Below are 22,646 nucleotides of genomic sequence, written 5' to 3'. Positions count from 1 at the left end.
TCCTGACGCCACAGTCACGAACAGATCTGGAATGCAAATTCGCTAAGGTTGATCCACTCGGCCGTTGCCGCAACCAATCTAAGTACGCAAACAACCTGTCTTCCATTCGCTGGCCACGTCGTCCACATAGTTTGCAACGTTCTAAGCCCGATAACAGCGTCGACGGCAACAGTGAATATCGGGATAAGTTATCATCTTCTCATCTTGAGTATAAGTACAGAAGAGACGTTCAACTTGACCGGGAAGCGAATATAACGGAGAGCTTTGGGCGATTGAGATCCAGAAAAGAAGGGGCGAATGTCAGGCGGTGTAAAGTGAAGGCAGATATAGAGATCGCAGGCAAGAAATCAAGAGCACGGTTGGATGTGAGAAAGGAGTGGATAAACAGACAAGGTATATACATAAAGCTCGCTGGATGAAGTTATTCCTCCATGCTCGGGGCAGGCGACAAGCTACCATCCAAAACGTGTCGGCTGGTGCGGCGTGTACCGTTTCTGCCCTTCCCACCCCCATTCCTGTGCCCATTGGACGGCTCCTGGTCGACATCCATCGCGTCGGACTGTACAGACTGGTGGCCTGATGGCGGGGCGATAGGTTCGACGGCATAGAACCAGAACTTGCTTTTCTTCCGTCCTGCCAGTTGCTCCACTGCCGTCTCCGTGGGCTTGACTGCAGCGGCTCCCGTCGCCGTAAATTTCGGAGCTGATGGCTCACGCGACCCGTTGCGCGCCGCCGAATCGTTGACAGACGGCGCGCTAGCGGTGCTTTCCTCCGTCCGCGCACGCTTTACTGGTAGTTCGTCCATCTGTGTCTCCGGGGGTGCTCCCAGACGAGAAGATCGCCGTTCTCCTTTCCACGCCATCCACTCATCACCTCCTCCTGATCGCCTACCGCTGCTGGAGGCAGCCGCTGAGCCCGCGTTGGTACGTGTGGACCGCCGCTTGCCCGCTGCTTGGGCACTCGTCGAGGCAGAGGGTGTGTCCGAGTGATTACCGAAATCGGCGTCCTCCATCGGCTCCTCATCGTACGGTTCCTCCTCCTGCTGGTACATGTCTTCATCCGCGTCGTCCTAACAAGCAGCATGTTAGCCAATAGCAGAGACAGGGCGAAGGGCCGACAATCGCAAGCCAAACTTGCCTCTTCCGGATCCTCGTCATAGACGTAATCTGGTCGTCGTGTCTGTCGTCGTGTACGAGTTTGCCGAAGTTCGGCTTGAGCCATAAGCATGTTTCGCTGTTCAGCTTTCTTTCGTTGTTTCTGAATCCTCTACAAACAGATCACCGTCAGCGAAAACCCCATAACAAAAGCCTACTAAAACCAGTTGTGGGCCACACCGCGGGCAAAACGCATTTCCCGAACATGGTCACATCGAGAAGGCAGAAAAAAATTGCTCACTAAGGTTTCATTGTCAATGACCTCCAGACGATCTTCGAGAGCTTTCATCAAGAGAACATGATGAGTATCGGACTTCGACAATTTCTTCGACTTGTCGTCTATATCGGCCGGCGCAGATGCCCTGATTTTCTCCAAAAGCGCGACATAGTCCTCACGGGTGTTAGAAACGGCGTTGATAGTGGCCGTGATCTTCCAAGGGTTTGTCGAAACGTAAACGCGTGGTGAAGCTAGATTGAGTAACGGATTTGAGATTGTGGCGCAAGAACCACGACGGCGGACGCCGCCCCAACAGAAAAGTCAGCATATTGGAGCAACGCACAAACACGCGCAAATACGCGGACGACGAGCACGGGCAGCGTACTGACCATCAACGACCCAGTACCGCTTGCGTGCGTTGTCTTGGCCGATAGGGACAAATTGCAAGCTTTCCATGCTGTTGGGGTCGCTGGGATCGAGAGGCGGAGGGTCGGGCACCTCCTTTTTCCTGTGTTTGTTGTGTACAATGCCCCAGGCGTTATCTATCGTCTTCCTTATCTCAGGACCATGGCTCAGTTGAAGCTCTACGAGTTGACGAAGAATTTTGAGCTGAAAAGAGTAAAAGGAATGTGGCGGAGAAATAAGATGAGCAAAACATTCAAGCTCTAAGAGATGGGGTTGTACGCACCTTCATATCCCAATCAGCGTTGAAAAGCCCCTGCTCCATCGTCCGAAATGGGTTGATATTTTTCTTCTGCTCGTCGTCCCAGAAGACCGAGCGTTCAGTGGTCTTCATATAGTCCGAAAACACCGCAGAGACCGTATCGGAGAGCTGGTCCGTGCTGAAGAGCGACAACGCGGTCCATGCCTGTTCAGATCACTCAGAGAAAGCCCAAGGATATCCCCTCACCTAATATTACGCGTCTGTGGTCTGAGATTGAGAATGAAACGCGTAACGACTTGGACCATTATAGGATGCGGCCCTTGCGCGAGCAACGCCTCCTCGAAACTAGAAACGAAAGCGATTGGACCAGATGAGACCTCGTGTACGCGGAGAGGGTTTGGGCACGTACTCCATAGGTGACTCTAGCCCTTCGACCTTGGTACGAAGCTGGGTGAACTTGCATATGAAAGAATAGACAAAGAGCGTCTCCCAGCGATCGCGCGGGTGTGTTGCGTCTGAAGGTGGACATACGTGACCCTTTCTCTCGGTAGAGGTGTCTACCACCGGCGTCGCTTTCTTCATGATGGAATGAAGAGAGTTGGACGACGAGAGATGCGGTGAGAGAGGAGGCCTATAACCGGTTGGAGATGAAGAGACGATCGTAGTTGCGGCGCCGTACTATCTCGTCATCCATTTTGAGAAGCCAAACAAATAATCCACAATCGAGAACCGCAAGGCACGCGGTACACTTCCGCCACTTCTTTCCCTTGATTTTTCCCTAGCCAGTCGAACAGCAATATCCAGAGAACTACTTTCATTGGAGAGGAGTAGGGTAGAGCCACACAAAAACACACGGTACACAACATAACTATCCTCCCAACTGAACGGTAACATGGGTGCGAACGCATACGGCAAATATCCTCCACAAGGAGGTACTGTTCGTCTTATCCTGGCCCAACCTGAGAACGTATAACAGTGAGGATGACGGTCCACATAGAAGAAGGACGAATGGACTGACCTTGGGGATATCGTGGTGCTCGCTGAGGGTCTCCAACTTGGCATTGAACTCATGCACACGATCCTTGTGTGTCGTATTCGCGAGTTTCTTCACTCTTTCGTTGAGCTGGTAACAGAGGTCAGATAGGAGGCACATTGATGGTGTACGTGCGCCACACACCCTCTTCCTCTGTACTGCTTCAAATCTCTTCTCAGCCGCAGTCTTACGATCCTCAGTACTACTTCCAGCAACAGCAGGTGAATCGCGACCACTGCCAGACGGTGAGTCATGGACAGGGGAGCGATCCTTCGCAGGAACTGAGATAATGTCCTTGTCGGCTTTCAACTTGGACTTCTTCTTCCTGGACGGTCAAGTCAGTCAAGTAGTGAAGACAAGGAAAGTGAACACGTACTTCTTAACAACACCGTCCTCAGCGGCCCCCTTCTTCAGCTTGAGGGAGCCGCCTGGACGAAAGTCGTAGTCGGACATGGTGAGCGCTGCTGGCTAAGGAAGGCTAGGGAGCGCTGTCCCATCACACGCGCGTAGAACCCTGAGAGGCGTGCGAATGTTGGGCTTGATTAGGAAAGTATCTGGTCTTGCACGTCGCCCGGAGTCGCGCGCCAGTTCACGGACGACCAAACAGCGCTCGGCATAGTTTTTTTTCGGTTCGTTCGCTGTATCTTTTCCAGCTCTCCTTGGAGCAGAGACGACAACAGAGACGACCGTAACGTTCTGACTTGACTCATAATGGCCGTTCTCTCCTCTCCGCTACAGCTCATCTCCTCGATACCCATCGTGACCCGCGTCTTCACTGCAACTACATTGTTGACCTCTCTGTTCTACCTCTGGCTGCGATGGCAGACTGGCGACCCTCATTGTGCTCCATACCTCACGTTGATTCCCGGAGCTAGCTATCTGTACCCGTGGACGTTAGTCACGTCCATGTTTGTCGAGACGAATGTCATCGAGGTATGCCACACCTGCTTCCTATTTGGCCCGCATTACTAATTGGGCTACAGTTGCTTGTGACACTCATCGTCATTCCGCCATCACTGCGTTACTTGGAGAGGTTGTGGGGAGCAGCGGAGACCGCGAAGTTTATTGTGGCGACTGTTGGCGTTTCCAATATCATCGCGTTCGGGCTGAACTGGCTCGAGTTCATCGTGCTCCGGAATGCAGACCTTTTCTTGTGAGCTGCTTCATTGGATCGTATCTCTCCTCAATGATCTGATGGGGTGACGTAGGTACGGGATGCAATATCACGGCCAGATGGCCTTGCAAATCGGTGTCCTTATTGCGTTTACGCAACTCATTCCGGAGCACCAAGTTCAGGTCTTTGGGGTTCTCAAGGCTCGTGTTAAGGTATGTAGGACTCAACCCCTCAACCGGAACACATATCTCACATTCCTACTCCTTAGACCTTGCCCATGGCCTATGTCACTTTTTCGACCGTCATGAGCATCATCGGCTTCCAATGTCCATATATCGTCATCCAGTTCGGCTTCCTGGTCTCCTGGATCTGGCTCCGCTTTTACAAGAAAAACATTGGAGAGGGTATGGTTGGTGGGGACTCGTATGGAGACAGGAGCGAGACGTTCGCGCTGTACCACTGGTTCCCTCCTTTCCTTCGGTGAGTTTTGGCGTGTCAACGTTGCTCCTTGCTTCTCATAATGACAATTCTTCAGCACACCTATCACCATGTTGGGCGACTTGGTGTTCAAATACGCCACTCAGTTCCACCTTATTCCTGCTTCGAGCGGAGACATCGAAGCAAATGGCTACGCCGCAGTACCCGGTGGCGCACGAGCTGAGGCCGAACGAAGACGGTAAGAATTGACGCTTTGACTATCACAGTGATAACATGAGCTCACACGTTTACTACAGTGCCATGGCTCTCAAGGCCCTCGACCAACGTCTCGCCAATTCCTCATCCGCCCCCAACGGGTCATCTCAGCCTTCTCGTCCTTCTGCTGCTGCCGCTGGCCAAGCAGATGCCCCTCCCATGCCCTCTTCGCCACCGAAGGCTACGGAAGAATCTGACGAGCCCATTGGAGATGTAGACATCGGGAGTGGGAAAGGAAAAGCTCGGGAGGACAGCATTCGGTAGTCGCTCGTCGCCCAGGACATGCATGTTGTCCACACATCGTCATCACGAAACACCACCACCATCAACGTCGTCACCTCCAGCTCCGCCACTGCCACTACCTTCATAATCATCTTTCTCGCTTCTTTTTCTTCTCCATGTTTGTTTTACCTTTTTGAAGTACTTATACATTCATACATACCTACGTTCCGGCATTGAATATTGAAGGTTTGCACTGGTATTGCGAGAATGCTAGAATTGCGAATGAATGGATTATAACTATAACTCTTTTGAAAGATCTGGGAAGACAAGGAAACACAATTCGGTGTACTCGCCACGGGCGCTAAAGGCAACAACCAGCGCGTTTGCCGCAGTTGTGGCGTGTCCCCTGCTCTACATGCGCGTCTAGCGTCAACGTACAGCGCATACCTTTTAGCTCTCCATGAACCTCTAGAGAACTTGCTTACCTGGAACCTACAGCAATGTCTAGACGGCCCTCTAATGTCTCTGTCTCCTCTGCTGCCTCAACATCGACGTTGCCCAAATTACCCATAACCTTGTCTCAGACATCTATACCCCACGGATTCAAACCACCTTCTTCACCCTGGCCACCGCGCTCTTCATCATTCTCCTCTATCTCACAACAGAACATCGCTGGAAATGTATCGGATCCTGATGAATTGTTCACGAAGCATACGGTGTCGGAGGTGAAGGCGATTCAGTACCGTCTTAGGTATGGTGGTTTCCTGTCTTTCCGGTCGACCGCTGTCGTGGCGTAGAGTTCTGGAGGTGTTCAATATGCGTGTTTAGGGCAGATGCGGATGCGAAGCAGGAGGAACTTAGGTTGATGGTCGGGTGCGTATTTGTTTACTGTGTCTGCGTCCACGTCATGAAGTACTGCTGGAGCTGTCAATCGAAACTGTAGGGAGAGGTACCGCGACCTCTTGCAGGCTTCAACATCAATCATATCCATTTCCAAATCTTCGAAACGCGTCCTCGATGCTCTGGACGAAGTCAGATCGTCTATACCGGATGGCCAACCCGAACCTAAGACGTTAAAGCGGGCGTCTGCTGCGAAGGATGGTACGCGGTGTTATATCTACGAGGAACTCGGAACTTATGTTGGAATGTTAGATTCGTACTTGAAGATGCTTCAGTCCCTGGCCTCGCATATGAAACTCCTTCTCGATACTCCGGAACATCTGTGGCGATTGATTGAGAAGAAGAAATATCTACATGCGGCTTGGTTGTTCCTCCTAGCGCGCGTCATTCATCGGGTATTAGTTCGGGAAGATGATGAAGACGAGGAGGGATGGGCTGCACAAGGTATTGATGTCACGGTGCGTATGCGTTTGACTTTTGGTGTTATGCTTGGCTTGAACTTCTTCTAGGAGCAATTTCCCCTGGCACAACGGCAATGGGATACTGTGGCCCAATTCCGTGCCCAAATCACACATAAAGCCACGCTGTCACTTCGCGAATTCTCTTCCAGCGTCGAGGTATGTCGTTTTGTACCCTCTCTACAATCGCTTCTCTAAATCTCTCCCAGGACATCTGCTCCATCCTTCTTACACTCCATCTCCTTGAATCGCGACCTCTCATAGACACACTCTCCGTCTTCCTCTCGCAACGAACCAAAAGCTTCCAGCTATCTTTGTCTCGGAATTCAACATCGAACGGAAGACCACCACAACAGAACAACGGCAGCGCAAAGACGAAATCCAGACAGCTTGTCGTTCGCGAGCTCCGCGGAAGTATTGGCGCCGTCCTAGATGTCATTTCATTCACCGTTGGCGCGGCACGCGATATCTTCTATGATGAACCATCTTCGTCCCGACGATGCCTGATCCATAGAGTTTTGGAGTTCATACAATCTGAGTCGCAAGACACAGAAACACTAGACCTCCCACCAGAACTACAGATGTCAACACAAAACCTCCTCACGAATCTGCCATCAGGCTCACAACACCTCTCCCTCCCACAGAGCATCCGTTCATACCGGCCATATATCGACCTTTCTTCCTCATCCACTTCCATCTCAGCTTCCCAGCTCTCGACGAAGCTGCACGAATGGTTCGAGAAGGTCACGAAGGAGTTCGCCACTGTGGCCCAACAGTGGTTCTCCGACCTGCAGACGCTGAAGGAAGTTTGGTCGACTCGGGCGTGGATACGGACATGGCTGGAGGGAAATGCGTACTTGGAAGATGCGGAGCGTGAATCTCTGAAGAGTATTGCGGACGGTCTCGTTCGACAACAGGCTTCCGAGATCTGGAAGGTCGCTTTGGCGGATATGCAGCAGACGTTCCAGAGTCATCTGGACTCGGCAATGTCTGCGCTCGCTGAAGGAACTGGAGAGAGCGTTCTTGGTACGCATTTTTCGCGAATTTTTTTCCCTGTCATGACCAACTTTTCGTGTAGATGCGTCGCCTGTGTCGTATCTCTTCCAGGCTCCTGCCGTCCCATCACTCTACGAGACGTCTGGCTCATCCGGCATGGCTGCCTCGTTCCGGAAATACGAGATGTCCCTGCATCGCCAAGTCGCTGGTCGGACGCCACTTCTGAACGATGTGCTAGAATCCGTCGAGACCCGTTCGGCCGCAATTCGCAAGGACTTGCGTGCGTTCAGCAAGAAGAGCGAGGCCGACAGTCGGTATGTCGAGCAGTCTGTTTACAGTGCGAAGAAGGGTTTGTTGACAAGGCCACAGAGAACTAGCGGACCAGTTAATCTCTGCGTATCAACCGGATGCAGATCAGCTTTGTGTGTCTATCGCAGAAGCGGTCTCTACGAGCGTCCAGCAAGTCGGAGATGACTCAGGTAGGCCATCTGAATATACGACATTTGTTGGATAATGCTTACCATGTTTCGGACAGATATCAGCATGCGAGCCTTGGTCTTCCTCGGGCGAGTGGCGAACGAGCTTTCGTCCTCGCCTTTCCTGCCAAATATTAGCTCGGGCACAGATGCTGGCCATGGTTGGCATTCTTGTGTTGAAGCTTGTAACAACCTTCCTCACTGATCACTGTTTGCTTTTCGCAGATTTCCGTGCAAGAATGCGAGGGTTGTATGAACTTGCTTTGGACCGGTGGCGCAGATATAGCGTGCGGACGATCTCTCTCAAGTACCACGAGTCCTGTCTTTCCGCTGCGCGGGCAGTTCGCACACCAAGTGGTACGTGAAATCAAACCCCTATCAATTCGCCAATCCCATCCCACCTAACTGACGTCCTTTTCGCATTAGCAGCACCATCGCCAGCGGGCCCCTCAGCGCCACTCTTCCAGGCATTGCTCTCCATCTCGACATCGGTACAGAATGTCGGCATGTCGTCTGACCCGTCAAGCCGAACGACTCTAGCAGAAGCGACACTGCGACATTTCACGAGCTCGGTGTTGGAAGGGTCTGCTGGCAGCGACGCATATCGGCGCGGACAGCAGTTTTTGTGGGATTTGCGATACCTTCACAAGATTTCGGCTCTGTGGGGATCTGACTGGGAGAGTACCACAACATCGCTGAAGGAGGAGATTGACCGGTCTGAAGCTGAGGTGCGTCTAGCATTATCTATTTTGATTGGCACGAGTACTCAGAGATTCAACAGACAGCGGAATCGACATCCTTGTCGGAAGACGCCATCAATGTTGCCCTTTCCAACCATATATCGCGAACCCAACTTCTTCTTGCACCTCTACTCCCACCACGTCCACCACCAACACACCCAGGCAAGGCCGGAGGTAAGGAGAGCGCGACGAGTGCGCTTTTGCCGTTCGGCGTGCCCGCGGGAGAGCAGCAGGTGCAGCCTGCGATGGAGCTTGTTAAGCCTGCGCCACGGTTCGGGCTACTACTGGTTGGTAGTACCGCTAGTCGATAACTGGTGGGAATGCATTGGTTTTCGTTCGTGAATCTAGTTTAGAACGCATTTGAAACATCATTAGTAAACCATAAGCATCAGAGTCTGCTACAAAATGAACGAGAGCTCACAATGTCAACTATCAAGTCTACAATGTGGCTCCCATCAGTCGAAAACGTCGTATGGCAGCGTTCGCACGAAATTTGGGTAATACTGCTTGACACGCTCCTGAATCGAAACCGGCACCGGACACTCCTTCGAGAACTTATGCAGGATGCGGATGCACTCCACATCAGGCTTATAATCCGGATTGTCCTTCGCCATTTCCAAAAACACCAGCTTCGTCGCCTCTTCTATCTCTCCCAGGCGGCAAAGACATTCCACCCATGCCCGCCAGTTCTCCGGTGTGAATTTATGCCCGTCTCGGCGCAGTCCCTCGAAGATCTCTTTGGCGGCAGCAGGGGCGCGTTTGTGGCCGCAGGCGTCCATGACGATGTTAACACTGATGGCGTCGACTTTGCCCGAAAATTGCATCGAATCCCAGACTTGTCGTGCTTCGGTGAACATGCCTCCTCGTTGGTAGGTATCCATAAGCTGATTCAAGCATGCGGTATCGGGAGTGATGAATGGATCCATAACAAGGAAGTGGTGTGTCTCTTTGATCGCAAGAATCAACTGAGAATACAACTCAGAGTCTTCGGAGGGAGAGATATGTTCTGACGTCCGAGCGAGCTGGCGAAGAATCTCGGTATAAATGAATTGTGTGGTGGGGAACCCGGCCTCTCGCATGTCGTGGACGATGTCAAAGTAGCTACGCCAGGGTGGGATGGTCCTGTTATCGAATCGAAGCCGACCGAACGCAATGATGATATCCGTGAAGCTTCGGGCGTCGAACTGGCCGTGGAAACGGGAAAGGAGGTGCTTGTATACGTCGAAAGCTTCGTTGAAGCTGGTAGATGACTTCATGGCGAGTATGACGAGCGAAGTGATCGCCATGCGATCCAAGGGAACTTTGCGCTGGCGAAGATCCTCGAAAATCGACATTGCCTTGGGGAAGTACTTCGCGTGGTTCGTCGAAGAGATCATTGCGCGAAGGAGTGTGTTGCATACGATGACTTCGGGCCCTCGAAAAAAATCCGTGGCCCCCTTGGTAGGAGTGTTGGCCTGGCTAACCGCGTGATAAAGACCGATGGCGGTATCCAATGACTTTTCGTCCGGGGCACGGATAGAGGATGAGCATAAGCCGCGTATGAGAGGTTCGACCATCTTGAACGAAGGAGATATACCGGCGTTCAAAGCAGCCGAATAGATCGAGGCCGTTTGGTGCATAGGTCGTGCAAGGGTCACGGAATTGCGGATGAGGAGAGTCCACGCGTCAGGGCCCCCACTGACCTCGAACTGACCCTCCCAATAAAGTAGATCGTTGGGATTACAAGAACCGCGCAGGACAGCTAGGAGTGTTTTGTGGGTGGGCCGCCACCCACGAGTAAGAAAGGACCGGTACAGCTTCGTCGCCCGCTGACGTCCATCGCGACGGACAGTTTGAGCCAGGTAATCATCGCGGTTGTCACTTTCGGAGACGGCGACGTCGGGTCGCCCACCGACACGAGAGCGGTAGGCATCTTCAGCTTGGTCGGCCTCCTCGTATTTGCCTTGACTGGTGAAGCCGTCGACGATGATGGCTAGATTTTGGCCGTCGAAGGGCAGATGCCCAGTAGCCATGCAGTCGATGATACGAAGAACTCCCTTCATAGGGTCCCGATGAGAGTTGAAGACTGCCCTGAGGAGATATCTGTACAACGTCTGGTGCCGAACACCTTTCTCCTCCATGAGATCGAAGGCTCTCCACATGTGGTCGTATTCTCTCCGTTCCTCGTACTCAGCCAGAACGAGGGTCCAATGTTCAATGGTAGGCTTGATTTGGCCAGGCTTCTGATGCATACGCGCAAGCCAAGCCAAAACATCGGTTGCACCAGGACGCTTGAGCAGGCCGCGGAGAACGGTGGTATGGGTGTCGGCAGTGACGGTACGAGAGAAAATGGTAGGCATGTCTGCGATAACTTCGTTCAGAAAAGTAATGTCTTGAGGGCCTCCGTATTGCGCCAGCGCCTCGAGTGTATCATTCCAGTCAGAGATACTCATAAGTTTCTGGAGCTGGAGAGCTGCATGCGGATCCCTAGCACGCAGAGCGTCCACCTGCCTTCGGAGGACTTGATATGTCTGCTGAAGTTCGGGGAGGCATTGGGCAGCACTGATACTGTTCCACACATAATTTCGGAACGCGTCTGTCAACTTTTGGATAGGCTGCCAGGGATCTTGGGTCGAAAATTCTATCGCAAGAGGTGCGTTTGTGCTGAAACGGGCAGGAATGGAGACATGGGGGAAAGAACTTCGACGAGGCGAGCGAGCGTGGATCGTCAAGGAGAGCAATGTCCTACGAAAGGACATCCACCTCTAACGCCCCTAGCACAGCAAACGAACGCATCAGTATTGTTTCATGGCAGACATAAGAAAAACAAGCATACGAGTTGTGCTATAGTCACGGTCGTGTTGCACAGGAAGGGAAGGGAGGAAAGTAACCGTGGGAAACGCGAGTTGGGATATCTCCACGTCACTTTCCTGCAAGCACTCCTTCAACGCCTTCTCCTTGCCAGCACCTTGTCCGACTCTCCTCGCTCACCGTCTTCCTTCGTTTTACTCCCCGCACGCCCACCCTCAGCTCGCAACCATGTCTGACAAGATGAAAGAACTCATTGAGATTCCCCAGGACTTCATTCGTGACGGCAACCAAGTGCGTCTCGTCAGCATTAACTTATTGGTCAAAGAGCTCATGCATACCCTGGTCCATAGTTCCTCACACGGTGTACCAAGCCTTCGCAAAAGGGTTAGTATCTATATGTTGTGTGCAGTCTCTCAACGAAGGTATTCAATCGGTATCCCCAGAGTTCTTGCAGATTTGCAAGGCTGTCGCCATCGGCTTCGCTGTTATGGGATTCATCGGGTACTTCGTGAAGCTCATCCATATCCCAATGTGCGTATCACCACTCCTCAATAGCTCGGTCTGTACGCTGACGAACTGCCGTCCGCCAGTAACAACATCCTTGTGTACGTTTCCTGTCTTATACTCCCCTTCCGTGCGCCTCAGACCCTCAAACTTACATACACTCATCCTCGCATAGCGGAGGTGCATAGGCCGCTCGGTTCGGTGCAGGCATCGTGGTTTTTTGGAGCATTCTTTATTGGTCTTGGCCTGCGGGGTCTGAGGGTTCGACTTGGGTCATCGCAGGTCGCGAGCTGGGGAGGGGTGTTGCAGCGTCGGTCTTATCCTCTTTTCGTCCGTCGTCCTGGGCACGCTATCTGTTTTGTCTACCCAAAAGAGCCGCGGAGGACGACCTAATTCACCCATTTTATTGTCGGAACGGATTACACGTTTACAGGTCACGGCGTAGGCAACGCCATTGTGATTGACAGACTAGCGCACCCTCTGCAAGCAGACCAATACAATTAAGATGCATTGAAGTAACTAGGCAGACACGCAAGGTAAGTATGCCGTGAACATCTGTCTACGAGCATGCATTCCAAGAGGATTCGTGTTGAACGTTCTAAAACAACCCAAAAAAGACGACCATAGTATACAACAAAGCGAGCGATTGCGAAATTACGCCTGATGAGAGGCGACTCCTCTACGGAGCGGTGTGATGTTGGTTTGGGTTGGTTGAGCAAGTGTAGGGTAGGTATGTAGATGTGGGAGTAGGCTATGTGAAGCCGTCTAGGACATCTAAGTAGCATGCAGGTCATGAAGCGATGAATAGATTAAGAGAAATCGTGAGCGGTCTCCTCGACCGAAGGGCAATCGCACTATTCAAACAACAGTGTATCAGATGCTGCAGGACGTAGACGAAAAAACTGTGATAGGACTAACGATGAGATTCAAATCGCCATAAGCATCGTCCACCCTCGAAACGGTCGGCCAGAACTTCCTCTCCCGAAGCCATGGAACAGGGTACGCAGCCGTCTCGCGCGAGTATGGCCGGCTCCATTCCTCTTCGGAGAGCGCGATGACGGAGATGGGGTGTGGTGCGTTTTTCAGTAGGTTGTTATCCTTGGGCTGTTTGCCCTGGATGATGTCCTCGGCCTCTTGCCTGATTTTGATCATAGCCTCACAGAACCTGAAAGGAAGGTATCAGATCGCTGTGACAGACCACGGTTGAATTTATATTTACCTATCGATCTCCTCGAGAGTCTCAGATTCCGTAGGCTCAATCAACATGCACGTCGAGATAGGCCAAGAGCACGTCGGAGGGTGGAACCCATAATCCTGCAACCTCTTCGCGAAATCCGATACCTTGAGCCCTGCCGCCTTGTCGAACTCCGCTAAATCGATCAACAGCTCGTGAGCCACACGTCCATTCGCGTTCTTGTACCTCAGGTTGTAGTGGCCCGACAGACGGTGGGCCATGTAGTTCGCGTTGAGGAGAGCGATCTTGGACGAATCGGCGAGGCCTTGACCACCGAGCATCTTAATGTAGGCCCAGGAGATGAGGAGAATAGAGGCGCTGCCATAGGGCGCAGCGGCGACGGCATCGATGGCCTTGTCGCCTCCGGTTGCGACAATGGGGTGCGAGGGAAGGAAGGGTGAGAGGTGTTCAGCAACGCAGATTGGACTGTCGACGATATTATCAGGAAAGAGTATATAGACCTCACGAAGGTAGGGAACTCACCCAACACCAGGGCCACCTCCGCCATGTGGGCTAGATGAACACAACCGTCAGATAGAACGAGAGACGACGAGAAGGAGGGTTACTTACATCGCAAAGGTCTTGTGCAGGTTCATGTGGCAAACGTCGCCACCACAAGTGGCTGGGTTCGTCAATCCGATTTGAGCGTTGAGGTTGGCACCGTCGAGGTAAACTTGACCGCCATTATCGTGAATGATTTTGCAGGCCTTTCGAGATTTTATATCAGCCTAAAGTCGACAACAGAGAGAAATAATTTCTTACATCTTGGACACCGTTCTCGAAGACTCCGAACGTCGAGGGGTAAGTGATCTATAAGTAATTAGTCTTCGCAGAACCTGAGTAAAGATGGCGTAGACTCACCATGAAGGCAGCGAGCTTATCCTTGTGCTGCTCGGCCTTTGACCTCAAGTCCGCAAGGTCGAGGCTACCGTCCGGAAGAGACTTAATAGGGACAACTTTCAAACCAGCCATGTGTGCGGACTGCACATGAATCTATGAGTCTACAGTTTAACAGCTGGAACCGAGAGGAAATCTTACCGCAGGATTGGTACCATGCGCGCTGACAGGAATCAGGCAGATATCGCGATGGCCCTCGCCTCGAGACTCATGATACGCCTTAATCACGCTGAGTCCAGCATATTCCCCCGCGGCACCGGAGTTGGGCTGCAACGAACAGGCGTGGAAACCGGTAATTCTGCAGAGATCTGTCTCCAATTCCTACAAGAGATGGTTCAGTCAAAGGAGCGATAAACAAGAGCAGATCAGCGAACCTTGATCATCTCGAGGTATCCTTGAACCTGATCGAGAGGAGCGAACGGATGAACAGAACCGAACTCGGGCCAGGTGAGCGGAATCATACTGCTCGTGCTGTTGAGCTTCATGGTGCAGCTACCGAGCGGGATCATAGTATGCACGAGCGAGAGATCCTTGGACTGGAGGTGGTGTATGTATCGCAGCATTTCGGTTTCGGAGTGGTGGGTATTGAAGACCGGATGGGGAAGGTACTCTGAAGTACGAATGAGGGCCTGAGGAATGGCGGAACCGCTAACAGAGGAGGACAACGAATCCAGAGTAACGGCGGGAGACCCGGCTGCCGAAGCGAACGCGTTGACGATGCGCAAGAAGTCAACAGGGCCAACACTTTCGTCCAGGGTGATGCCGACATGAGCCTCATCGATCCGACGAAGGTTGATCTCAGCCACCGCTGCGGCGGCATGAACGTGCTCCGCACTCTGTGCCGCACCTCTCACATCGAGCGTAAGGGTGTCGAAGAAACCGTCGTTTGTGGCTTTGAACCCGTAACCCTCGACGGTGCTCTTGAGCAGCTGTGTAAGACCGTGTACCTTGGTAGCGATGCGCTGGAGCCCTTTAGGCCCGTGGTAAACCGCGTACATTGCCGACATATTCGCGAGAAGAGCCTGGCTGGTACAGATGTTGCTGGTCGCCTTCTCCCTTCGGATGTGCTGTTCGCGAGCTAGTGGACCGCAATTGATCAACACAGAAGACACAGGGGCGACCAACTAGACTCACTCTGAAGGGCCAAACGGTATGCAGGTTGACCGGTAACATCTCTGCTACGACCAATAAGCCGACCGGGCATCTTGCGCTTCAGCTTCTCCGTGCAAGCGAAGAAAGCACCGTGTGGGCCGCCGTAACCAGCCGGGACGCCAAATCGTCCCGAGTTACCCAAGACGATATCAGCACCCCATTCTCCCGGTGGCTTCAACATCGTAAGCGCGAGCAGATCAGAGGCTACCACGACGAGACCGCCAGAGGCATGGACGACTTCCGCGACCTTGCTGTAATCCTTGATGCTTCCGTTAACGTCCGGGTATTGAACCAAGACACCACACAGGGTGGCGCGGAGGGCTTCATCTTTGAGAGAGGAAGTCACATCGCCAACCGTGAGACCGATACCGTAGCCTTTTGCTCGTGTGCGCAAGACGCTGAGAGTCTGTGCTGATACGTTGGAATCGACGAGGAAGGTTTTCTTCTTTTGACCGGATGAGACGAAAGCCATGACCATGCCTTCTGCTGCCGCTGTCGCTTCATCAAGCAGGGAAGCGTTTGCGATGTGCATTGACGTTAGGGACATGATCATCGTTTGGAAGTTGACCAAGGATTCGAGTCGACCTGACGAAAAAGAATAAAGAGGAGCACCATTGTACGACCACAGTAGGGCGTACCCTGAGCGATTTCCGGTTGGTACGGCGTGTATTGAGTATACCAAGCAGGATTCTCCATAACCTTTGAAGAACGTGTCGGACATCGCAAATATTACACGTAGATCAGGCAAACTCACGTTGCGCAAAATGACCGGTGGCACGACTGCGTTATGATAGCCCATGCCAATATAACTCTTGAAAGGCTTGTTCGCCGCGCCCAACTGCTTCGCCCTCCTGTTTAGCTCAGCCTCACTCAGCGAACCGATGACTTCGTCTGTCATTGAGGTGGCTGGCACCCTGATCTGCGGGGGCACCGTCTCCTGAACAAAGGCATCCATAGATTCATAGCCAAGCTTAGAGAGCATAAGAGACGCTTCGCCATCGTCAGGTCCGATATGACGGTCAGGAAACGTGTCGAGTGCTGCAAAGAGTGACGACGGCGATTTTGCTGTCGCGAGACCTCTGCTGGCTATGAGGGTACGAGGGGAAACATATCGAGAAGCAAGGTGTTTACACGGTAGAGCAGATACCAAGCGCAAGGCCGCCATCGAACAGCCGTTCTGCCGCTGAAAAAAACTGCAGACGACTGTGGTGGTGGTGAAGACGATGGCGGGGCGCGTTTGGAAGACGGCAGCGCCGCCCAGGCGAGATAAATATTAAGAGAGTGCATTCACCGAGCCATTCACCGAGTACGAGCAGCTTATCGTCTACTAACCTGCCCCGCATCGAACCAACAAGACGTAATTCCTCTCCGTATTTCCCGAGCCATCCCGTCGCGTCAAAAAACTTTTTTCTCTCTCACGCGTCCGCGATGGCTCGGAGCAATTCTCTGAGTTTTTACGCGGAGTCACGGCGTGGCGGTGGCCCGTACTCACTCACCGCGGCGAACACTCCTCGCCTTGAAAATTGTGGAACTGATTTCTACGTTTACATGCCTTTGGAAGGTCGCGTCGGTCTCTTATGGCTGGTTAGATATCAGAAGCTCAAGCGATACGGCACGGCTCAATCTCGGTGATATCAAGAAGACAACGGTAGCGGCGCTCACACTAAAAAAGACAGCAAACAATTACGAGCATCTTTGAAACTTTGAGGAAAACGCAACAACAATCCTATGTATATTTCGTACAGCAGTGCATGAGCGCCACTCATAACAACTCCGCACAATTTCTATGTCACGACCCGTAAACTGAAGGAGAAACATTGAAGTCTAACTTGAAGGCCTGAGGAATAAGGAATGAATACGAAATATGCTCACCTCAACTATAGGGCTATTGAGATTCTATTTACTCTTTATCCATCACAACCACTGGCACTAAGGCTCTCAGCCCATCCAGAGCCTTTGGAGAGAGGTGAAAACCTTTCAATCCCAACCACTTCAATGGAGCTCCGTGGTTCCTCCGCAAGTTCAACATAGCCAGAAGGCCATCCTGCAATGCCCGTGATGGTTCCTCCAGATGCTCTCCATGAAGTCGAAGATGCGTGAGGCGCGGGAATACCGTGAACGTTGCGGGCATATTTGTCGAATCCAGTTCGCTGGATGAGAAGGGAAGACATAGAAGTGGAAAGGCTTGTTCCAGGTTGATACCATTGAGCTGGAAATACTTTATGTTAGGCAAGCCCATGCTGAGGGGATCGCACCACGAGTGAGGTATACCGAGTGCATCGACAAGAATGAATGTGTCGATGTCTTTGAAAGGCAAGGAAGGAAGCATGCGGCAGGCACTCGCGCCATGGCCTGGCCGTCCAGCTATGGCAGGCACAACATAAAGACTAAGGGAGGGGGTGTCGTCGAAAGACGCAAATTGAGACTGACCAGGAACCCAGCCAGCACTTCTATACGTTTTAATGCATACATCGTCATCTGGACGGGGGCGCCCAAAATCATGGAATACGAGGGTGCGGAAAGGAGACTTTTGGTGACTTTCATTCATGGATTTCAACGTTTGGCAAAGGGCGCTGTAATCCCCCTTCAATTTACTCTCGGGTTGTGTGTCGATCGTAGAATCAATAGATAGTTTGAGCTTTACTTTAAGCGGGACCTCGAAAGTGTGCAGAAGTTCAGCACAGGAGGAGGGGGAACCATAGAAAGCGAAGGACTGCAGATGTGAGAGCATGACGCGGCGTTGATGCTGAAGAGGATTTGCAACCTGAGGGAGAGCATTGACCAGCTCTATGGACTGCAGCAACGGGTTTTGGTCTATCATATCAAAGAAATGGGCGTAATCCTGCAAGGGCGGGTCAGACACGAGTTCTATAGACATGTGCGTAAGCCCCTTGAACACTGGTCGTGTCCAATATAAACAGTGGCTAGTACTGAAGACGAAATCCACCTTTCGTAAGCAGGGAGCGTAATTTCCAAGGAAATTGTCAGAGATGAACTCATCCTCGTCGGAGGACGACAGCAGTATCGTGATAGATTCAAGAACAGCAGACGATGTCGTCAATGCCTCCTTGAAGTCGGACGACGCAACGGATGAAGGAATCATACCCCCGATAGTGACCGTCCGCGCGCGGCCAAGGTTGCACCGCAAAACATTGATCATGCACCTTGCTTCAGAAGCTGCGATCAAGGAATGACTAGGAAAGTCGTGGTGGATCACGAGAGGAGTGTCCCTCGCCCGACTCAACATTGAGGATATCCACGTGGGGCCGAGTTGAAAAGAGAGGGTGGCCCATAACGAAGGTCGGTTGAGTGCAACCTCCCTCCATCTGCTCGATACATGCGTCACAGTGATCCAGCCAAGGTGTCTCTGCTGCGCTCTCGAGAGATGGCTTTCTGGGTACGGCGGTTGGTCTATGCATGCCAAGATCTCGAAACACTCAGCGAGGATTTCCGGTGGTAACAGAGCCACAGGGGTAAGGGCATTAAGCCGCGAGTTCAGAGAGCTTATTCCGCGCCTCAGGGCGGAAATCTCGGCAGTTATTCTTTGATGTGCGGAGGACTGCACGTCGGGAGGATCATGTGGGGAGAGATGTTGATAGAGAGTTAGTCGGCCTTGGATCGCGTCGTCCCAATATTGGGCAATGCTGTCAAGTTCCCAGTTAGGTCACGGAGAAGTCACACTTGAACACAGCGTACTTACTTTTCCGTCGAAGTGTTTTCTTGAGCCATTCTTTACGGCTTGTGAGTATATTTGCAACGCTATGAGGAGGTCTTCTATAAGACAGTATAGTACACTTTCAGACGCCGGAAGACCTACGAGAGATGTTGATTGATCGTGCTCGTCCTTTGTGTCACGCTACCACGTTTCCTTGGAATCGGACTGAATCGGACGGCCGCTATCCCAGAAAGATAATATTGAACACCAAACAGGCCTGAGATTGGTCTATCTGAGTGAAGCAACGGAGCAGAGAGACAATACGAGCAACGAACTCCAAGCTGATGGCCGCTCGAGAGCTCGAGAGCAACTCTGAGGAACTCGAGAGTCGACATCGATGAGTCTCGCCGGGCTTTGCCGGTATGTACGAACACGATTCGTGTGGCACCATATGCCAAGTCGTGGCGGCAGCATAAGCAAGGTCGAAGTTTTACAACAGCATGTCAACATCGGCATAATACATACACGACAGCACGATAAGTAACAATAAGAGGAAATGATATCCATAATGAGCAGAAAATATTGGAATCACAATCACGGCATCAAGGCCATCCCATCCTCGTAGACCTGTCGAAGAAAGATGACCATATCTCTGGATCGCAGGCTGTGACAATTTCCATCATTAAGTTCTCCCAGTTAATCAGTTTCAAACACTTACGGTGGCTCCTCAATTTCCCCATCTCCGACGCCGAAAAGTCCATCCTGGTCTATGTGCTTCGCTACAACACGCATGGCCTCCTTCGCCGTACGCGCTTGCGCGGAACTAATTTTCTCCTCGTAGAAATTTGCGACGGATAGTAAACGTGATAAAGCTACACTTGAAGCGTAATTCTCTGCGGACGGGGCTCTTGAATTGAGCGCACTGGCAGAGTGCAGAGTAACTTCACATTTCCTCAAGACGGCAGACGACCGCACAATCTCGTACTGTGATGAGTATGTCCATGAGTGTTGGTAGCTCTAGTCAGCATTCTCCGTAAGAGATCACTCACTATGAACTCGTGTACAGCGCGAGGTGTTGGGAGGATGATTTCTGCCTTGACGAATGCTAGGTCTAGTAGGGTTATTGTCTGGGCTCTGAGTCAGGGGCGTGACAATGCCACGGACGAACAGAGGCGTAGAGCTCACCTCTTCTACTAGACCGATGATGTCCCCAGCAGTGATCAGGCTGTCCATCTTGTTCGCCAAGAAATCCAACAGACCAAACAGCGCTCGCCAGAGCTCCTGCCAGTGGTATTCTATGTGGTAATGAGTGAGCTGAAATAATAGGACGACCTGGCCTTCATTTGGAGCGTACCAAGGCGAATATGTTCTCTATGCAAAAACCACAAAGCACGACGGCATATCCATACAGATGTTCTACAAATTAAAATCGACATTAGTTTTTGACTAGCGAGTGGTGCTTGGCTTACAGGAGTAGACTGAGCTCTAGCCGCATATGCAGATTATGCCGCAAACAAAGTACACAGCAATCCAATAACGAGCACACCGGCGGGCTAGATGAAGACAACGAAGGGAGCACAGGCAGCCTCTTCACAAAGTCTCAGCGATGACCCGCAAAGTTCATCATGAAACACTCACTTGTCGACAGAGACGAATGGGGACAATAGCAGTCTGACACAGCATGAATATTAATTCATCTGCCTCGACCATGGTGAATAGTATGTTGAGTGATAGGTTCGCATAGGCGATTGCGCGCGCCGATGATAGAGAAGTTGCGTGGGTAACCAGGTATGACGAAAGTGAGATCAGAGTACATGGTACAGGTTCCAATTTGCGCGTTTTGTTGGTATTACTGGGTTCCTGCTTCAACGAGTCTGATAGGACCCTCGTGAACGACGTGTTCGTGTGCATGAATTCATATATCGATAGTAGTACAACGCAGGCTTCGATTGGTCTGTTCAACAAATGATAGTCAAAATTTAAACGACATATGAGGCAGGCTAGAGGAGCGCACTTGTTCTTGAATAACTCTCTAGGAGGATCTACAGGGGTTGATGCTAGAGCACGATCCGGTCGCAACGAGGTCATGAAGGCACCAAGGGCAGTCACCATAGTCGGTGGGGAGTCGTCCGAGATCTCTTGATACGCTCTGCAACACACAACATGCGATTCAATTAGAAACATCACCATGTAGTGTCAGAGATTCTGCAGCTCACTTGATTGTAGTAACGATAGCAAAATTCGCCACCCAACAGACCTTCCGCATTAGGTCTTGGTCATTCGTATCCGTGATACGAGTCAAGTACGGGTTGAGCTTCGCAGCATCTGATTTGTGAAAGTTGGCGAGAAGGGCAAGTAGCAGCAACGCCTCGAAGGCGTAACGTTCCGTTGCTGGATCTAAGACGACCTGGAACGACCCGTCAGCACACAATCTGTTTTGATGAACAGATGTGTTTGAATCCTACTGAAACGGTGGACGGGAACAAATCTATCCGGAGGAAGTAAGCTCCAGGCGAAAGTTGGTTCACACCACACATGAAAATGATAGCGAGTTGCAACACTTGGTGACGGATGTCAGCTTGAAAGACGGTTATTCAGTCTGAATCGATCGGAACAAATTCGTTTCACTGGGTGGATCTCACCAGGCGCGGTCGTGTCACCTAAAATTTGATCAATTGTCGTAACGAACTTCTGCGAGGGCATCTCACGTCAATGCTGTTGGCGGCGAAGATAATAAGCATAGATACCATAAAGAACTCGTCGCTCCCATTGACACCACCAGCAAACATCTCCATCACCTCCCATCCAGCCATATCAGGTTTTGTAAGCAATGTTCGGGTCAAGACTGACAAGATCTCGACTGCATGCAGCTTCCGAGCATCGTCGCAAGGCGCAGTTTTGAGTTGCTGTACACAGAGTTCAAACAAATTATTTATGACTGGCTACTGAAGGATATCGTTAGCATCTCCATAAAGATGCAGTGTGTCAATATAATATAGTGCTATCTATTTGACGGACCTTATGGCCATCAAGGCACTCCTCCTTGGGAAGGTTGCTAATCTTCGCGACCAAGAAAGGACGATCGACGTCTAGAGCTAGGAAGTTCGACCAGAAAGAGAGCTCATTGTCTCGAGGGCTAATCTGTGAAGGTTTGAGGCCCTGGAAGCCCACACAGCATGCTACTTAGCAGCCAGAGACCAGGTCTGATGTGAAGGAAAGCGACTTGCCTCGAAGAGTTTGCCGCAGGTCGCTGCAAAGCGCGAAGTGTATTGCAATGAAGGACGAGAGACCATGTTTCGATGACGTGCATATAGCACGAAACGAATTGGAGCTGAGTACTCGTAGGAAACCGCTCGAGTGGTCTCGACCTGTCTCGATGTGCTTGCACACAGGGAAGTGGCGAATGTCAAGAATGCTGAACGACGTCAGCTCTGTATAGGAGGAAAAGTTGAAGGCGCCAGAGATTCTGAGTTTGGGACGAGGGAGTTTGCCGGATTCAGGAAGGCAAGCCCAACTAACTAATCGTTCGAGAGTTGTGTTACAGAGTCGTGGGCTTTACTAAGTATATGGATCGCGGGCACACATGCGTGGCGACCTACCTTTAGTGACAGTGCGGCCAGTGGAATGGCGAACTTCAACTTCTGCTTCGATTGTCCTCGATCAGGAAGTGCCACAGTGGCCCCAAGAACAAGCCCGGCAATCCGGCGCACGACGCGCTCGAATATTTCCAGCTTTTCGCGACCTGAC

The 22,646-nt window shown here is 51.6% G+C and overlaps 9 protein-coding genes across 9 annotated transcripts; 3 read left to right on the top strand and 6 right to left on the bottom strand.

Moving 5' to 3' along the window:
- Positions 1-421: 421 nt before the first annotated feature.
- On the bottom strand, positions 422-2,617 carry STEHIDRAFT_46032 (uncharacterized protein; the record flags this gene model as incomplete). Its single annotated transcript, XM_007297892.1, has 7 exons — positions 422-1,053; positions 1,134-1,266; positions 1,396-1,622; positions 1,761-1,980; positions 2,060-2,213; positions 2,282-2,380; positions 2,445-2,617. The coding sequence occupies 7 exons, from the start codon at positions 2,615-2,617 to the stop codon at positions 422-424; spliced, it is 1,638 nt and encodes a 545-aa protein (XP_007297954.1).
- Positions 2,618-2,836: 219 nt separating this feature from the next.
- STEHIDRAFT_70835 (DUF1754-domain-containing protein) lies at positions 2,837-3,521 on the bottom strand (the record flags this gene model as incomplete). Its single annotated transcript, XM_007298082.1, has 4 exons — positions 2,837-2,994; positions 3,054-3,158; positions 3,213-3,393; positions 3,439-3,521. The coding sequence occupies 4 exons, from the start codon at positions 3,519-3,521 to the stop codon at positions 2,980-2,982; spliced, it is 384 nt and encodes a 127-aa protein (XP_007298144.1). The 3' UTR covers positions 2,837-2,979.
- Positions 3,522-3,779: 258 nt separating this feature from the next.
- Positions 3,780-5,139, top strand: STEHIDRAFT_46286 (DUF1751-domain-containing protein; the record flags this gene model as incomplete). Its single annotated transcript, XM_007297921.1, has 6 exons — positions 3,780-4,001; positions 4,052-4,221; positions 4,277-4,394; positions 4,451-4,662; positions 4,718-4,858; positions 4,917-5,139. The coding sequence occupies 6 exons, from the start codon at positions 3,780-3,782 to the stop codon at positions 5,137-5,139; spliced, it is 1,086 nt and encodes a 361-aa protein (XP_007297983.1).
- Positions 5,140-5,597: 458 nt separating this feature from the next.
- STEHIDRAFT_89072 (uncharacterized protein) lies at positions 5,598-9,460 on the top strand (the record flags this gene model as incomplete). The annotated part of the gene is made up of 13 exons (XM_007298205.1): positions 5,598-5,863; positions 5,926-5,970; positions 6,041-6,198; positions 6,250-6,455; positions 6,507-6,614; positions 6,665-7,481; positions 7,534-7,765; positions 7,821-7,930; positions 7,987-8,088; positions 8,153-8,284; positions 8,354-8,655; positions 8,709-9,011; positions 9,089-9,460. The coding sequence occupies 12 exons, from the start codon at positions 5,598-5,600 to the stop codon at positions 8,976-8,978; spliced, it is 2,748 nt and encodes a 915-aa protein (XP_007298267.1). The 3' UTR covers positions 8,979-9,011; positions 9,089-9,460.
- A 136-nt stretch (positions 9,461-9,596) lies between these two features.
- On the bottom strand, positions 9,597-11,506 carry STEHIDRAFT_70832 (uncharacterized protein; the record flags this gene model as incomplete). The annotated part of the gene is made up of 2 exons (XM_007298081.1): positions 11,483-11,506; positions 9,597-11,420 (listed from the first exon to the last, which is right to left on the bottom strand). A coding segment is annotated over exon 2 (1,809 nt), but the record flags the coding sequence as incomplete, so codon positions are not given.
- Positions 11,507-11,685: 179 nt separating this feature from the next.
- On the top strand, positions 11,686-12,149 carry STEHIDRAFT_151560 (protein translocase SEC6; the record flags this gene model as incomplete). The annotated part of the gene is made up of 5 exons (XM_007298671.1): positions 11,686-11,748; positions 11,808-11,841; positions 11,901-11,988; positions 12,048-12,062; positions 12,137-12,149. 5 exons carry the CDS (start codon positions 11,686-11,688, stop codon positions 12,147-12,149), a joined length of 213 nt encoding a protein of 70 aa, XP_007298733.1.
- Positions 12,150-12,456: 307 nt separating this feature from the next.
- On the bottom strand, positions 12,457-16,472 carry STEHIDRAFT_117285 (glycine dehydrogenase). Its single transcript, XM_007298670.1, has 12 exons — positions 15,999-16,472; positions 15,883-15,943; positions 15,227-15,829; positions 14,467-15,170; positions 14,234-14,413; positions 14,057-14,176; positions 13,958-14,005; positions 13,766-13,902; positions 13,679-13,708; positions 13,181-13,621; positions 12,880-13,126; positions 12,457-12,815 (listed from the first exon to the last, which is right to left on the bottom strand). The coding sequence occupies exons 1-12, from the start codon at positions 16,407-16,409 to the stop codon at positions 12,771-12,773; spliced, it is 3,027 nt and encodes a 1,008-aa protein (XP_007298732.1). The 5' UTR covers positions 16,410-16,472; the 3' UTR covers positions 12,457-12,770.
- Positions 16,473-17,144: 672 nt separating this feature from the next.
- On the bottom strand, positions 17,145-18,973 carry STEHIDRAFT_164548 (uncharacterized protein; the record flags this gene model as incomplete). Its single annotated transcript, XM_007298669.1, has 2 exons — positions 17,145-18,888; positions 18,945-18,973. 2 exons carry the CDS (start codon positions 18,971-18,973, stop codon positions 17,145-17,147), a joined length of 1,773 nt encoding a protein of 590 aa, XP_007298731.1.
- A 392-nt stretch (positions 18,974-19,365) lies between these two features.
- STEHIDRAFT_70825 (uncharacterized protein) lies at positions 19,366-22,458 on the bottom strand. Its single transcript, XM_007298080.1, has 14 exons — positions 22,127-22,458; positions 21,918-22,058; positions 21,647-21,841; positions 21,542-21,590; positions 21,365-21,477; positions 21,116-21,306; positions 20,914-21,048; positions 20,538-20,853; positions 20,369-20,487; positions 20,254-20,315; positions 20,085-20,194; positions 19,949-20,026; positions 19,618-19,883; positions 19,366-19,563 (listed from the first exon to the last, which is right to left on the bottom strand). The coding sequence occupies exons 1-14, from the start codon at positions 22,190-22,192 to the stop codon at positions 19,494-19,496; spliced, it is 1,911 nt and encodes a 636-aa protein (XP_007298142.1). The 5' UTR covers positions 22,193-22,458; the 3' UTR covers positions 19,366-19,493.
- Between the last annotated feature and the right edge of the window lie 188 nt (positions 22,459-22,646).

This window comes from Stereum hirsutum (assembly GCF_000264905.1).
Source record: "Stereum hirsutum FP-91666 SS1 unplaced genomic scaffold STEHIscaffold_1, whole genome shotgun sequence".
NCBI lineage: Eukaryota > Fungi > Basidiomycota > Agaricomycetes > Russulales > Stereaceae > Stereum > Stereum hirsutum.
This window is presented reverse-complemented; position numbering and strand designations above follow the sequence as displayed.

Bases quoted from the DNA above. Each gene is read 5' to 3' on its own strand.
- STEHIDRAFT_70825 (XM_007298080.1), bottom strand. From the start codon at position 22,192: ATGGTCTCTCGTCCTTCATTGCAATACACTTCGCGCTTTGCAGCGACC. The intron at 21,591-21,646 runs GTATCTATGCTT...ATGCCCTCGCAG, and splicing joins GGAGCGACGAGTTCTTTATG to AAGTTCGTTACGACAATTGA. The intron at 19,564-19,617 runs GTAAGTGTTTGA...AAATTGTCACAG, and splicing joins GGGGAAATTGAGGAGCCACC to CCTGCGATCCAGAGATATGG.
- STEHIDRAFT_117285 (XM_007298670.1), bottom strand. From the start codon at position 16,409: ATGGCGGCCTTGCGCTTGGTATCTGCTCTACCGTGTAAACACCTTGCT. The intron at 15,830-15,882 runs GTACGCCCTACT...CTTTTTCGTCAG, and splicing joins CCAACCGGAAATCGCTCAGG to GTCGACTCGAATCCTTGGTC. The intron at 14,006-14,056 runs GTGAGTCTACGC...AATTACTTATAG, and splicing joins ATAAGCTCGCTGCCTTCATG to ATCACTTACCCCTCGACGTT.